General features: G+C 34.9%; 1 protein-coding gene across 2 annotated transcripts in view; it reads right to left on the bottom strand.

Annotated features, from left to right (window-relative positions):
• Nucleotides 1–3,116: 3,116 nt before the first annotated feature.
• LOC112049469 (lachesin) overlaps nt 3,117–17,278 on the bottom strand; it is a 100,337-nt gene continuing 86,175 nt past the window's right edge. The window contains exons 8-11 of one of the 2 annotated variants that reach the window (XM_052882533.1): nt 16,927–17,036; nt 16,525–16,587; nt 11,941–12,078; nt 3,117–6,846 (exon numbers count right to left, since the gene is read on the bottom strand). In XM_052882533.1, coding sequence (XP_052738493.1) covers nt 6,752–6,846; nt 11,941–12,078; nt 16,525–16,587; nt 16,927–17,036 — 406 coding nt within the window. In that variant the 3' untranslated portion in view covers nt 3,117–6,751. The remainder of the gene's footprint in view (nt 6,847–11,940; nt 12,079–16,524; nt 16,588–16,926; nt 17,037–17,278) is intronic. The other variant, XM_052882534.1, reaches the window with a different exon arrangement.

The following is a 17,278-nucleotide window of genomic DNA, read 5'->3' as shown; positions in this document are numbered from 1 at the left end:
ATTTACGAGTAGATTTGAGGTTATAAATGCAGAAGTATTAGATTATACCTAATGTTGGAAATCCCAAACGGTGGCTATGTGGCGTAGCCACATTATGATTTAGTTTGTAACTAATTGTGAATTTGGGTGTACTATTCCATAAGTATTTTTTTGGTCTGAGCTCTAATACAATGTAAGAGCGGGAGCACACGGTGCATTGTGACGGCGGTGCGGCACCGAAGCGGTGCCGCTAGGTTGTTCTAGATAGAAATATCTGTGGCATGTCACACGATGCGCTCTGGCACCGCAACGGACTTGCAACCACCCATGCGAGGCGCGGAGGGGTGAATGCGTTGCGTCGTCGGAGCGGCACCGCTCAGTTGTCTATGCGTCACAACATTACTTTAGTAACAGACTGTCCAATGCTGCTACGGTGCCGCTGCGAGATAACAACGTTGCGGCGCCGCACCGCACGTGTGCCCGCTGATACGGTGTAATCTTTGCGATGCGGCGCAGCAACGCATCGTGTGCCTCCACTTTGTAAAATTAAAAATCAGTTGAACAGTAAACGGAGACCGATAAACACGCATTTCTTTTCTACGACACACAGCAAAGCATTATATTATAAATTAAAATGAAAAATAAATAACAATGGTAATCAAAAAATATTTATTGTGAGAGAAAATTGTACAAGAATTGAGTAGGCATCATTAAATTTATTATAAAAATTAAGATTGTACACATGTTTGGTATCTAATAATGATTATTTAGAAACAAAAATATTGTTTCAACGTAAAAAGTTCTCCACCCCTCAGACTACACTCGATAAAGTGTAAGAATAAATACTGCTCTTTTAAATAGCTGCGTGAAATGGGAGGCTTTATAATTATTTATGGAGGCTTTCGCGGCGCCGACAAAAACATTTTCTTCCAACACTATTTCAAATGCGTATTAAGAGGCAATACCTAGAGCAGGCGCGAACAACTTTTGGTTTCACAGTTTTATCCCCTGGTTATTTTACTCAGCAATTTCTTATAGTTCAGGCAAATTGTGTGTAACGTGATCCAGCCATTATCAAATGGTGGTGGTGATTTTTACGTTCTCTATAGAAAACCTTCTTATCCTTCCAAATGCCGTTTCTCAACTTTTAATATTATAAACTACATACTAATATTATAAAGCTGAAAAATTTGTTTGCTTGAACGCGCCAATCTCAGGAACTGCTGGTCTGATTTGAGAAAATCTTTCAGTGTTAGATAGCCTATTTATCGAAGAAGGCTATAGGCAATATTATCCCCGCATTCTTACGGGAATGGGAACCATGCGGGTGAAACCGCGCGGCGTCTGCTAGTTGATTATAATAAGTACCTACTATTGCTGCACTAGAAAGCACAGTGTTTTTTATTTATTTATTTGATGATTATAAAGTCGCCAGGGAGTCGCTGGATGCAGGTGGCGGATTGTCATGTTTGGAAGTCTCCAAAAAGGCCTATCTCCAGTGTACGTCCATCGGCTGATATGATGTCAATGATGATGCTGCAATAAAATTTCTCGTGTGCACTCGGCCTTACACTTAATGCGCACTCTCTACACTCTTTTTATTTTTGTGTTTCAACACTTGTTTGAGTACACACGTATTTGCACAACTAAAATAATGTTTTTGTTATACAAACAGTTCTGTATAACTACTTGCTCACGTTATAATAACAACTTATGTATTTGCTTTGTTGAAATTTATTTTACGTGTGTACAGATTTAGAGATGCATATCTCACCCGATTTGTGTTACTATTATTATAATCTAAGAGCATGTAATGGCTAGATCTTGATCATTTTAGAAAAGCTAAAAAGTAAGTTTGTTAGCTTAAATGCTCGTGCCATGCATTTGGAGCTAGCAGGTTTTAAGGATTTTGAGTTGTCCAAGTGTGAAATGTATTTTTGATGTGATAAAGGCGCACGTAAAACCGATTTCTGGCGTGGCGACGCATGCCGTGGCGACGCGTCGCATGCTGAAGCGATTTAGCTGAAATTTGGAATGGAAATAGATTTTACTCTGGATTAACACATTGGCTACTTTTTATCCCGAAAAAACCATGGTTTCCCGAGATTTGCGAAAACTGATGATTTTGATGATATGAATATTTGTTACTCTTTCACGCCTCAACTACTGAACCGAATTAGCTGAAGTTTGGATATGTTATAGCCTGGATCAACACATAGACAACTTTTTTTTCCGGAAAAATCTATGGTTTCCGAGGAATTTGTAAAAAACTAAATTCCACGCGGATGAAGTCGGGCTGGAGAGGTGAGTGTCGATGCATCCTAAAGGGGTCCCTTGAACCTACATACACATAATGTCACAAGTCATGGGACCTGCTCGAGGTGTTTCCTCTAGCACATAAAGATGGTTTTATCACTGTCGCTGCTACCCGTTGCGTTATTTTCTTTTTGAATTTTATTGTAGAACTGCCTCGCCTGTTTAGTGTTAAGACTATGTGGCCTCGGATCACCAGCATAGGAAGTCGTCGATTCTAGTCCCGTTAAATCTGCCAGTGTTCGTTAAAAAGGTTAAATATTAATACCTACCCCGTATATGATGAGTGGTCGGTCTATGGGGCTTCATATTAAATGTTAAGATATTCAAAGATTTAACTAACTTTTTTTTCGATACGAAAAAGTGACCTTATGTGGATGTTTTGGTTTCGGTCGAAACTGAGGCTGAAACTGAAATTGGATTTCAGTTTCGATAGTAAAATTAGTTTCGTTCGGACCGTATCAATTTGTAATGAAATACTCAATTTAAGTATAGCTGCCCCCCCTAGAGAGAATCCTGGCTTCGCCCATGCTCCCTCCCCTTTAAATTATATTCGTATACTTACTTCATCGAAGTCGTAGTGTAGATAATCTTCTCTAGCATTTTCCAAGACAAGGGCTGAGTGGTGAACTAAACCCGTTCAAAACTCACACTTATCAGTTAGATATAAAAACATCTGTATAGAATAGAGATACTGCTTGGAGTTTTTTTCTACCACACGATGGATTGGCACTCGCATGGTGATTTCATAGAATTTTTGTCTGAGCTTTAAGTGTATGTCTGTGTTGCCTTTTAATGTGTTAAATGGAAATAAACAACATGAATATTTTATACTAATTTATTTAATATTCTTATTTACATCGTCAAAATCGCACAATCCTCTGTACAATATAATATTATGTTTAATTTGTAAAGATAAGATTTAACCTAGTGATAATATCTCTTATTCATGTTTTTATACATTTATAGGTACATAATCTATTTTTTTAGATTAACAAATTTATTTATATTTAAGTTATATAACTGTTAAAATGTAACCTTATGTGCAGTAATTTAAATTTATATTTACAGGTATACAAGCGTGAAGGGCAAGCCAGATTTGGAGAGTATTATTTACTGATAGCAGACGCTCCGCAGTTTCACCCGCGCAGTTCCCGTTCCCGTGGGAATACGGGGCAAATATAACCTATGTTCTTATAGCTTGGGAAATTCGTGCGTAATACTCCCGATGGTCCGCGTGGGCCGGGAGGGGGGTAGAGATGCCCCGCGCGCACTACTTCACACCCGCGCTGACCTTTCCCCCGTCGCCCACATATCATGGGAGTGTCATCAACGAACTTAGCAAGCTATAATCATTGAAGCTTTCTGATAGTAAAATAATTTTTAAAATCGGTCAAGTGGTTTTAGTTAGATCGTAACAAACAACCAAACAAAAAATCAAATCTTACCTCTTTATAATATTATTTTAGATTTAGACAAGAGCTCATTCTTTTACAACGCACTCGTTGTATATTTGTGTTACATTCTTCAGTGATAATGTAAAAAAAATAAGTAATTAAAGTATAAATCCAGGGACTCGAGATAACTGACTGGTATCATGAAAATTTATAGTTCCTGTAGTAGAAGTCTAGTTTAGATGTAAGACACATGTGCGCCGACACACACGTGTATATCTCCAGCAGGCTAATTCACTATCTTTGACTTATGCTACTTGTTAAAAAAACAGTTTTTATGTAAAAACGTCCTCCGGTATTATATTAATTATTTATATTATTATAAATACGAGGGTATTTAATGACTTGAGTTCAGTTGTTTTTTAGACATCGTGAACTACGTCACGCTGCTAGTCGCGTTATTTTTGTGTAAAAATATTTCGTGTTGTAATTATTGACAATGTTTTATTTTGTAATTATTGATCATAAATTGTTAAATGTAGGCATGGAGACCATGTCGGGTAGGGGAGGTGAATTTTAATGCAATCTAGAGGTACCCCACAAACTTACACAAAGGTGGTCACAAGTCCTGGGATCTGCTCGAGTTGTTTCCTCTATCACAAAAAGATGGTACAATCACTGTCGCTGCCACACGTCGCGTCATATTATTTTTTTTTTTAATTTTGTTGTACAACTGCCTCGTGTATTCAGTGTCAAGACTGGTGCTTACTGGTGGATATCACACAGTAGGTAAACGACATTTTGTCAATTGGTTTGATGTTTTTTTATTAGATTGATAATAAAGACCAAAATAGTGAATAGACCAGCTGGACGGGTTGCTTGTGATCAAATAAAAGGGAGTTCTTGTGGACCTATTAAGAATCTTACTGACGTAACAGATTTACTATGAATTCGAGCTCTTGTCGTAAAGTTGAAATTACTTACAATTTCACTTTAAAAACAACATTATGTTCGATATAGTCCAAGGAATTAGGTAACTCCGTGTCAAAGACGAAAGTAATCGGTGAAATTAACTTAACTACTAAATATTATATTGACAGATATACAAATATTTTGAAAAGTTTTTGGCACATTTGAATAACAATTTTACGCGAAGCAGGGCACACAATAAATACAATACAAATGTATCTAATAATTCATCTGAGAGTTGGTCAATAAATAATTTATACAATAAGTAAATATAAATATATTGTTGAAATTAAAATGCATCGGCATTAGTTCGTTTGCATTATTCATTAAGAAACAGGTGATATGAAATATAGTTATGATTTAGAAAAACATATGAATATAAACATGACAGTTTTTGAACTAATTTCGTTCAATTATGTAGATTTTTAATACCTACTCATACTTTCTGACGAAACGAAATGCCTTTATTAATATATTATGGTTTAATAGAAAATCTTCACCTTTATCATATCACCATCCATTTTTTATTATATTTCCGCAAAACACGTGGTTTTTTCGAATTTTACATGGACGCTTTAATTTTTCAGCCTCCGATTTTTATTATATTTTCGCAAAACACGTCATAGTGGTTTTTTCAAATTTTGCATCGACGCTTTCGTTTTACAGCCGAATATGTGTTTACACGAGACGAGACGTGAATGTGTGTATATTTACTGTAAATAATATTTTTCTATAGAGCAAACTGTCTCCTTAATAATATGGTTATTATTTGTTGTGAGTTTCTGTCAAAATTATATACCGCTGGCGGAAAATTTAAGGCATACGAATTTTCAATCTAAAATCTCATTGTAATATTCTATCTCTCAAAGACAACGGTAATATTCTTTCTTATAACAAAATTAACATGTAATAACAAACATTTCCGAACAAATTATTCACCATCTCTCAGACTATAATCTACCTTCCGTAGTACGAGTAGGTACACAATGCAAGTAGGTTCGGTACACTGGTATAAAATGTAAATTGAGGATGGGAATGGAGAGGTTTGCACGAATCATGAATAATATTACAATAACATTTTAAACTATTCCAAACTACTATATAACTGTAATGGAGATGAAATTAAAATTAATTCTGCTGATTTCACAAAGGAACAAAGTGTTGATTATGATTGTAATCCAAACAATAACTGAACTAATTTGGTTAAACAAACATATCATAAAAGTAATATTAATTACAGCTAAATATTTTACAAAAATAATTGTTTTCTAACATTAATTATGAGATGCTATAAACGAATTAAACAAAAAACTATGATAATGCTCCTGGTATGCAGAAACTTTAATCTTTAGAGTACGTCGCGATGGCGAATGATTTGAATACCTGCTTAGGATTTTAATATCGATACTGATTATGTTGTAAAGTTGCTCCACTTACCAGAAGCATTAGCGTGAGGTTTATATGAGTAGTATGTTGTAAAAATATACGTAATACACAATGATAATAGAAGAAAAAAGAGGTAGATAGGTTATGCGCAGACAGCAAGTGGCACGTTAAAACTATGCTAATTAGCAAACCTGAGCCCAGTCGCCGCATAATCATCGCATTTTTTGTTGTAAACATTAAATGTGGTTTATGTAACCCATTAACTCTTTTTTATTTTAACAACATTGATTAAACATAATTAAATTAATAAATAAAATAGAAATCTAAATTAGTAATTTGTTCACTCAACATGGAAAGTACAAATATAAGTAATAGTCCTAAAACAAAAGTAATAGTGGAAGATGTTTGGAAGTATAAGTTAAGACTCCTCAATTTGTGTTCAGCTTACAAACTACTCGTATGTTTGGTAAAGGTTATGTAAATTAATTAACCTCATTAATATAAATATAAAATTCTCACTCTCAATGTTAACGAAGGATATGGCGCTACATGTTTCCGTATGATATGTTATTTTAGTTATAAATCAATTGAAATTTTCAATTAACATAAATTTTCAATTATTCAACCAATATTTTTTTTTAAATATACAATAATGTTAAATTTTATAAATTTTCTGAAAACAGAAAAAAATATTAAATTTCCTAAAGGTTTTAAAAACAAATTACGAAATCTGTTAAAATATCGATTTGAACTAAAATTACGATGGCTAAGAAAGACTGCCGCCAGCATTGAAGACTTCTTGTGCCTAAAACAAAGGAAAAAATATTAATGTAAATTGAACATGCATAATAATTACTAAAACATCGAAACCATTGAACAAGTATGTCCTCGCTCTTGTTTTATGAATTTACAACACTCAATTATGTTTATTTCTTTTAACTTCATGTATTTCTTTCATTCTGTCACAGAAATCCTCTACTCTATTAAGTTAAGTTTATCACAATCTTTAAAATAAATTATATTATTGATACGTCTTGCAATATAATAAATTGTAAAATAAGAAAAATAATATTTTGATTCGATTAACAAAAATAATAAATCCAAAATTTAAAGAGATATATAATAAAGACAAGACAAGAGCAAGAGCATAATACAAAAAGAAAAGAATGAAAGTAAACGAGACTGAAGAAACGAAACATGAAACAAAATAATAAAAATGCTTTTTGCATTTAGACGCCGAGAAACGGAGAGAGAATGCATTCGAAAATTTATTTACATTCGGATATTTGTTCTGCGGCAGAGGTGTTTTACAAAGTTACGTAAGAAATTGCTTGTTGTCTGAAAGTGCTTTTGTTCTACTGAATTTTACGAAAGTGAAGACGAACAGTACGTCTACAGATATGAATACGAGTAATTATTATTTATTGGTACAATCATCGATTATAATCGATAGATAATTATATATAAGGATATAATTGGTTATATTGAAGACGTTACTTTCCGGAACGTAATATAAATAGTGACTTATTGATATAATTTGCTTTCGAAATGTCAAAAATCGACGAATCTTAGCGACGTCAACCAGATCTGATAGAAAACACTCTACACACGTTTCTTCCAGAAAGACCAGCATCCCGAGGAGATTTTGACTCCACAACGTTTGGATGCAAATATATTTACATACACGTGCGTAGAGGATAATCTTTCGGATTTCGCAGATGTGGTCGCTTGGATTTGTCGGTTTTTCCGGGGAATCGGAAAGAGGAGACCACTGACCAATAATAGAATTCGGCTGGTGGGAGGCTTCGACCGTGGCTACCACCCTACCGACAAAGACATACCGCAAAGCGATTTAGCGTTCCAGTACGATGTCGTGTAGAAACCGAAAGGAGTGTAAATGTACCTACTCCTAATAAGTTAGCCCGCTTTCATCTTAGACTGCATCAACACTTACTATCAGGTGAGACTGTAGTCAAAGGTTAACTTGTAGAGAATAAAAAAAAGGAATGTCACAGCTGAACACATTTTTGAAAGATGTTATTTTGTGTTTAACATTCAGGGACACGGAAACCAAAAACATGTGGTTGTGTTATATTGGTATCACTGAGCACATTGACCTTGTTTTTAGTTTGTGGCATATTTAGTGGTTTAATTTTTTATGTTTTTGTTGTCTTTTATTAAATTTTAAATTTTAATAATTATTATTAAATTTTAAATATATTAAATTTTGATCTTATACCTGCATAAGAAGATTGACCTCGGATTATAAATCCAAATATTTCAACATATATATAACAAGTTATCAAAAACTATAAATTTAATTATCGCGATAAATATATTGATAAATATTAAGAGCAATAGGCAATTTACAAAAAAATTAAAGCCAATAATTTTCAATTGAGTTTCGAGCCCGAATTGCAACAATTTTAACGTTTCTTAGATATCCGATAGCAGATAACTATCTTTTTCACGCTCCGCTGCAGTTAGTGGTAATCTCATTATCAGCACAATGCAGCTGTATGGACCAAAACTTTACTTTTTCATATAATTATGTATTCTTAACTCTTGGCTTGCTTTACGTGAAATAGTAAAAACATAAGTTTAATCAAACTTAGAATTTCATTGTTTTTTGCAGGCCTTAAAACTTTAAGACAGATCATTAAATCATGATAGTGTTACGTCATCTTTATTCATATTGCCGCTTACATTTCATGTTGTATTTAAATGCATCACCTAGTTATCATAATATTACTTTGCACAATAATTTACTTTTTTGCTACAGATTTGCAGATTTTTGTGGATTTCCGCATATTTATCATTATCAGCCGATAGACGACCACTGCTGGATATTAGCATGGATTTTCAAGCACAACGCCAGCATCCAGCGGGTCGAGACCGTAACGTCCATCGGCACTTCGAACTATGTGGCCTGCCCATTGCTACTTCAGCTTCGCGGCTCGCTGAGCTTTGTCAGTCTTTGGTTCGTATGTGGATCTCCTGATTTCTGATTCGATCTCGCAGAAAAACTCCAAGCATAGCACGCTTGACTTTGAGCCTTCTAACAAGGCCCATAGTTAGCGACCAAGTCTCGGATACGTAGGTCATCATTGGCAACACTTTCATCTTCAGGCACTGAGGAATTTTGGACGAAAGATGTCGCAGTGTTTCCCGAGCGCCACCCAGCTGAGCATATTAACGACTACTTATATAAAGAGGTTACTTTTTAAAATATATTTCGAAAAACACCCTAGTGTGTTACATATCAGTAACGGGAACACCTCCGAAAAAGTGGTAAAGTATAAATAGTTAATTCCCACAATGGGCGCCCTCATATTTTATTCACACGCGTTTCTCTATTTGATATCATATTATTCGGCTGTTCAAACACTTTTTCCTCAAGCTTGGGGAGCTGAAAGAATTGATTGTACGCGGTCTGCACTGAATATTTATGAGGGTTAAGTTTGTATGCGAACTCGTTGAATGTTTAATCTCTATTTGGCGGTAGGAAAGCGAGCCGCACCCCGCGCCTAGTGCAGATGGAACTTCCTTCTAAACCAAATACGTGTACCGATCTATCCACTTTAAGGCTATTTAGTGATTCAGGTTGTTCACCGCTTTAAAGTGCTTGACTAATAGAAGCCTGCCGGCTAATTTACTATCATTGATGTAAGCTAGTTGATATAATATATTGAGATTGAGATGCAATGTAACAAATGTCAACCGATGCTTACTGGTGGATATCATATAGTATGTAGACGACATTTTGTCAACTGATGCTGTTTTTTTAAATAGGTTCTTAATAAAGACCAAAACAGATATTAGTTAATACGATTGATTTTAGTAATAAGTCATGATTACTTAGTGTAAAAAGATTCAATGTTATGACATTATTTGACAACGTATTAACTCAAAAATAATGAAATCTTTGTTTTACGGTCAGACTTTGAATTACTCAGAATTGAGTGGTTTTAAGCCATGCATATGAATGCATGGCTTAAAGTCATAAAGAAGCTTTATTTACTTATGTTTCTAAAACATTATTTAAAAATAAACATAGGTTTCATAATTGTATTATGTACCACATTGATTGACTTGTTAGATTCGTCCTTGGTCACACTTGATATGTGTTGCAACGAGAAACAAATATTAGGAACTTGAAAAAATAAATCAATCTTAATATACAGGGTGTCCCGTAAATAGTAAGACATACTTTGCAGGGTGATAGCTAACATTAAGGCCTAATAAAATAACGAAATATATGTTAGCCGAAATTATACGGTTTTTAAGTTATATTGATTTTTCTCCAAAATACAAAAATCCTTACCTTCAGTGCGATTTAGTCGTACCATGTGCTGAAAAATTACTTAAGCGTTGATTTTATACTTGCTAATTATTTTTGTAGACCTTAATGTCAGCTATCATCTGCAAAGTATATTGTACTATTTAGTACACAGTGAAACTCTGTATAGAGTGATTATGCATGCGTATCGGTAAATTTCATGCCGAGGTATGGATATTTAAGTAATACTTATATACTCGTATTTAATGAAATACTTAAGAATAATAGTACTTTTGCTTAACCCAATATTGTTCCCTTTTTGTCCCTCGTGTCTAACGGTCCGATCTTTTTTTATGGCGAAGCTCCATAATTGTCCATTTAAATTCTCTATCAATGTTATGGCCACTTCTAGTTGTTCCGGTATTGTGGGGGCGCTCTGAGCACGTTTATTTTTTACCCCGCGAAGGGAAGACGTCTTTTCTTTAATAATGCACTGTATTGTAACAAAGAACACAAAGCGGTGAGCGAACCCCTTACGGTTCAATTTTCCGACTATAGGATTGTAAAGGGAAAAGGATTTTTTTGTTGGAAACAGACAAGTGGCGTTAATAAAGTTATTATTCTTTTTGGGTCGTGGTTCTGTTTCATAGAGGGTTCGAATTGAATTTAGTCGATAGCATAGACTAGAATATTCTATGTCCGTCCAGAGCTTTTGTCTTCATAAAGTTTATTATACATTTTCCAGAATATCAGATCTAACTTTCCGATGAAATTAGTTTCGAAGCCCTGCGGCGTTTTATTCTTCTAACGTTAGATGAAATTTTTACTTGTCTAAATTTCAAATTACACTTAGACAACTGAAATATTTTAGATTGCATACGTGCTTTTAAAAAAGGGACTTCTAAGATATTTTTAAACCATTAGTCTTTAATGGAACATTTCTTTTTAAGTTTGAATTCGATTTGTGCACTTTATTACTTGTTTCATGTAACATCAAAAAATAATTAAAATATAATATAATAATAATCTTAACTCACAAAACACAGCATAAATAATATCTAAACATTATACTCGTACGTGCAACATATGTATTGCAAACATTCGACTAACAGCGCCTTCACACTGGCGTTTGGTAAACGCAAGCTCGGCATTAACACGAAACAAATCGAAAACCGCATTAATATTTAAATACTGCTCTGAGATCGTCTCGTCGATTTAAAACAGTTTTTATATTGTAGCATCACTTATTAGTAAGGGTGTTTGCTTTGGAAAAGTATGAAAAGGCTTAAGGTAAATCGAAGGAACTATGCGATGTGCTGTTGTTGAAAGCAATATCTACATAAAGTGCAGTTTAAGTGGAAAAATATAAAGTGCAAGAAATTAGAAATATTAAAATACGAGTATGTCGAAAGTATAATGAAAGTGAAGTGTAAACAAACTGACTATTTCAATACATTTTCCAAACCTTATCTACTGTGTAGTAATAATAAAAATCAATATATTAATTGGTTTAACGTAATCGAACTAGTATATTGTGCAGACTACGGTGCAAAAAAATTAATATACTGAAATACGATAGTCAGTTTGTATTGTAAAGGGCAGTTCAGACGAGTGGCGTACCTGAGGCGTGGTGCGGGTGCGGCGCGCGGTACACGTGCGCGCGGTCGGGCGCGCGGTCGAGCTGCGCGCGCACCACGCTCGGCCGCTCCGTCACCGCGTCGCGCTGCGTCGCGCGGCTCGCGTTCACGCGACGCGTCGCTGCAACGCCACGCGGTTTTAGATGAAGACCATGACAGCGCAAAGGGCGATTCACACTTGTGCATAACCGCAGCGGTTCGCTACGGGTTGTCTGATAAATGATACCGCTTTAAGTGTGTATAGCTCTTAACGGAATTTAGATGTACGATGTAAATTATAATGTTAAACGTCGTTGAAAAATAACTTAAATATTATTTTCGTAATTGAAATTTGTTTTATTAATAAGATCTAATGTTATATTACATCGTGGTATTTCTTGTTTGCTTTAGATAAAATAACGCGATTTTTCTCGTATAGGTAGGTTATGATGTCGATAAAGGCTCTACATACTCGCGCACAACCGCAGCGGCTCGCTGGTCGTTTGTTAAAGTTTAGAATTTCCAGTGTGTACTGATCCTAATGAACAATAGACCGAAGATCATATTATATTACTGAAAGTTAAGCTTACTCGATAAATAACATATTCCCATAATTTTAATTCGTTTTTAATAAATGTATTACACGCCATTTTCCTTGCTGTTTTATATGCCCCTTGATCCATTAACAATTTTATATGGCCTTAATTAGGCACGAACGAATATTACGCGTAAAGTAAAACTTTCTGCTTTTATGGACGTTGTAAAATTTTTCTTCGATTTATGTTTTGTTGTTATTCAGCACTAATTAATATTCCATTACTGCACTTGGAAATGACATTACTCGGAGGTATTTATCACTAACCAACGCCTCGCGGCTTCACCAGCGTAGTTTCCGTTCCCGTGAGAATACGAGGATAATATATAGTCCATGACAACCACAAATAACGTGGCTTAGCTCTTACACTCACATAGTCATAGAACTATTTTTTTTTTTTTTTTTTTTTCTTTACAAGTTAGCCCTTGACTACAATCTCACCTGATGGTAAGTGATGATGCAGTCTAAGTTGGAAGCGGGCTAACTTGTTAGGAGGAGGATGAAAATCCACACCCCTTTCAGTTTCTACACGGCATCGTACCGGAACGCTAAATCGCTTGGCGGTACGTCTTTGCCGGTACTAGCTTACGTTTGGAGTGAAAAGTTGTTAGTTGTTACGGGTCTATAGGTAATTAGTCTAAGATCAGCGGTAACTTTTAATGAGTAAACTTTTTTTAGTATTATTTTAAGGAATTAAATAAAAAAATCATAAAAATCCATTAACTAATCTTCATTTCCTATGTTTATTAAAGAGAAAGGTCAGTTCAGATATTGAAAACCGCTTGATGTACAAAGATGAAACTACGCAGGGAGGTAGTTTATAATTAATAGAAGTCCGCTAAGAATGGATTTGCGACAGGGCCGAATTAAGGAGGTCAGATGGCGGACGTAGTCGCTTTCGTACGCTAGTTCATAATACTTAAACGAACTATTATATTTCGTAATTAAAACTAAAAATACAGATCGTGAGAATGGAAGCAGAAATACGTGAAATTGCTCCGTCGCTTTAAAATCGCTAATTACAGTTCTGATAGCGTCAGTAAGTTTAACACAAATCGAATAAACCGTAAAGTATCGCTCCATTAAAGCGACTTCAAAGCAAAACTCAACACAACAGCGTCTAAAGATTGTTAAATCGAAGAATAAGTTTTGTGAAATGCGACGGAGAAAATCTTCGGATTGAAAACTTTAGAGTTTGAACTAAAGTTGGGGTAACTGTCAAGCCGGCCCAGCCGGACTCGCATTATATGCAATGCTTACATTATGTGAGTTCATGGTTTAGTTCATGTTTTACGAGTATTTGTAGTGGATTCGATCTTGGGAACTACGACCATAAGAATGTTATTGCTACCGCTGCCTCAGTGGTACTGAGAAGCAGGTTTGGCTACGGACAGTGAGGTCCAGGGTTCGAATCCCTGGTCAAGCCAACAAAATCAAAATACGTTCATCATCATCATCATCATATCAGCCGATGGACGTCCACTGCAGGACATAGGCCTTTTGTAGGGACTTCCAAACATCACGATACTGAGCCACCTGCATCCAGCGAATCCCTGCGACTCGCTTGATGTCGTCAGTCCACCTGGTGGGGGGTCGGCCAACACTGCGCTTACTAGTGCGGGGTCGCCATTCCAGCACTTTGGGACCCCAACGTCCATCGGCTCTTCGCACTATGTTCGTTCGTTCACAACGTACAGTTGGATCGAATCAAAGTACAGGTTCACGCGCAGAAAAATAACACACAAAACGCTATCCGGCATAAAACTCATGACAAAATCTCCTTCAGTAAAACATTTAAGATATAGCGTACATTCGCGATTTCGTCCACGTGAGATTCAGTTTTTACCAAATCCCGTGGGAACCATGGATTTTTTCATGAAGATAAAAGTAGCCTATACCTATATTGCTCAATAACCTCCTCTATCTAGTAGTGTAAGTCTCATTAAAATCGGCCCAGTTGTTCGAAAAGTAAGCCAAGACAGACGAATAGATAAAAAAATTAAAATTGTTTGTTTGTGTTTTGGTATTGTGTAATTATATCAATAAGCACTTGAGTCTTGAAGAACAGTTGTTTTGAAATCACAAATAGACACTTAAATTTTATTTTTATATATTGATCACAGATTAAAGAATAATAGGCAGATAGAACGTACGGAATGCGGCAGGGATGTGGCCATTCCAAATACAAATTCAAAAACGAACACATTTTCGAGTCAGTACGACACGAAGCGTCGCATCAGTAATTTTCAATATTATTCAAGAAAAATGGCGTCTTATGTTTTTGAAAATATTTTTAAAACTATTCACAAAAACTAAAAAAATAAGATGGAGTATTTTTTATTGATTATTTATTAGTCTATTATTTTACGTAATTGTTTTTAGTGTTAAATTTCGAAATACAAATAATGAAAAAAGTTTGTATATGCGGATGTCAAGGAGACACGTGACGTTTGTTTGTTTATGAGTTTCACCGGCCTCACGGCGCTGCTTGTATAGACTCATTCTGTATCATTCTTTATTCTGTGGTATTGATATAGTAATTTATATGTGCTTATTAATATGCAAATTAGTTATGCTGAATGTAATCCAATCTGAAAGTGGGTCAGTGTTAGTTTAGCAAAGCTAACTACACCGCAGGCTGTCGCGCCGCAGAACAGCTTCGAAAATTGCTGACAATTCGCTGCGGTGACTGATCGCCTGGATTATAATAATAACATTATGGATTTACTATAATCATTTTATTCTGAAAACTAATTATTCATTTCATTTATTATTAATTTTAAATCGTATTAGTGGATTATGAAGAATGCAAAACAATTTTAAAATCACTTTGAATTTAAAATTCAATTGTGATAGATCTTTTAGGTTATTACCTACCTAGTTAAATCCTAGTAAAATCTATGGCAAGAATACTGGCTGCATTTCCACGTTATATATCCATTCACAAATCTTTTGTCACCAGTCGAGATAACTAATGAAATAATTCGAAAAAAAAATCACTAAGTCTCCATACCCCAAGGTAAGGTAAGGTACCTTAAGGTAAGGTAATGTACAAGGTAGGGAAAAGGTGTTAACGAATAAAGAAATGCGCGTGAATGTTTACTATGTTTTTTTTAAATACCATGAAAAAAATAATTAACGAAAAAAAAAATCCTAGTTGAAATCGAAAAAATCTGTTTTTTTTTTCAAAAATAATAATGTCTGCGTGTTTAAATCTTATATCGAGATACCTTCATTTTAACAAGTAGTGCATCTAAAATAGGCTTTAGCAAATAGCCTATTTAAGATACCTACATATTTTTATGCATCAAATATTTTGCGGATTTACCGGAAGAGTGCAATCAACCAATCCTGTGGATTACTGTCGCCCATAAAATAATTCCATTAAGGCTTAACAATAAAAAACCGAATTACCCTCAGCGTAATATCACCTTTTGCAGTTAAGAACGTGATTTGAATTTAAAATCTTATTTTATATTACATCTCATATATTATGGCCTGCGTTAGCCAGATATTAGATGGCCTTCGCCTTTAGGACTTAAAGTTTGCCAGCTTATTGTCCTACCATATACATAGTAAGTATATTAGTATTAGTATTACCATATATAGATAGTATGGTCGGCAAACATGGTGTTTAAACCATCGCGTCGCCGTCTTGGCTTTGGGAGGTTTTGAGGGTCTTAAACGAAATAATGTCCTAATTAGCCAATCACTTATCTACGTCAGACCCTTTGAAAACACCGTTAAAGCTCAAACTGTTACTAAGTTCATAATATCAAACAATATCGACTTGTCTGAATGTCAATCTCTGATCAATCCTTTAATTTGATATTTTAAATTCAAATAACAGACTTTTTTGCAAAATTTTCATTATCATTTTGCCGCTTGAAGTTAAGTTATAGTCCAAAAGATAGGAGGTCAGAGAAACGGAAGGAGAGGAACGGAAGACATTTATTCTTAGTGAGTCGTGTCTGTTTTTATAATGATACTCACTCTCTTTATTAGCATTGCTTTTCATCTCTGTGGCTTTTGGCGACGTTGAAGGCATGGGGATTTCTAGAAACAAAGAAACATAAATTTAAATCCTGTTCTTATTTCGCCCAACAAATTCTCTTGTTTATTAGTTGCAGCATTATTGTAATATTGTTTAATTAATATTCATTTAATTTAATTAATTGAAAAGTCTACTGCAATTGGACAAAAAAAATATAAGTATAAATGGCAAAGGACGTCTATCTGTACATCATAACTTTTGACACTTTCTTACTTTTCAAATGACAAAGACAAAACTTTTGAATAAGCTATCCGACATTTACAAGCAGGTCGTGATACTGACAGTAAATTGATAATCCAGCCCAATAAGGATACTACATACCATTTACGGAAATCTCTTACCATACAGCCTAATAGAGCCTTCAGTCTCCCCGAGGGAGTTTTTAGAGATACACCGGTAGTTGCCGAAATCGCCGCCCTGCAGGTTCCGCACGGTCAGCTTCATATGCGCCCTGCGAACAAAAACATCCCCTATTATTTGAATTATCAAAATTTACAAACCTGTTTCTATTCAGGAATACTACTTTCCTTGATTTGGGGAAAGTCTCATTCATATCAATTATTTCATTATAGTTTAATCCAGTTATCAGTGTTCAACCGTAATTAAAACAAAATATCCTTGTACTAAGCTGTTAGTTAGGTACACAAATACGAGTACTTATTTTCTTTATTTATTACTAGCTGACGCCCCGTG

The sequence above is a fragment of the Bicyclus anynana genome, chromosome 7, assembly GCF_947172395.1.
Source record: "Bicyclus anynana chromosome 7, ilBicAnyn1.1, whole genome shotgun sequence".
Classification (NCBI taxonomy): domain Eukaryota; kingdom Metazoa; phylum Arthropoda; class Insecta; order Lepidoptera; family Nymphalidae; genus Bicyclus; species Bicyclus anynana.
This window is presented reverse-complemented; position numbering and strand designations above follow the sequence as displayed.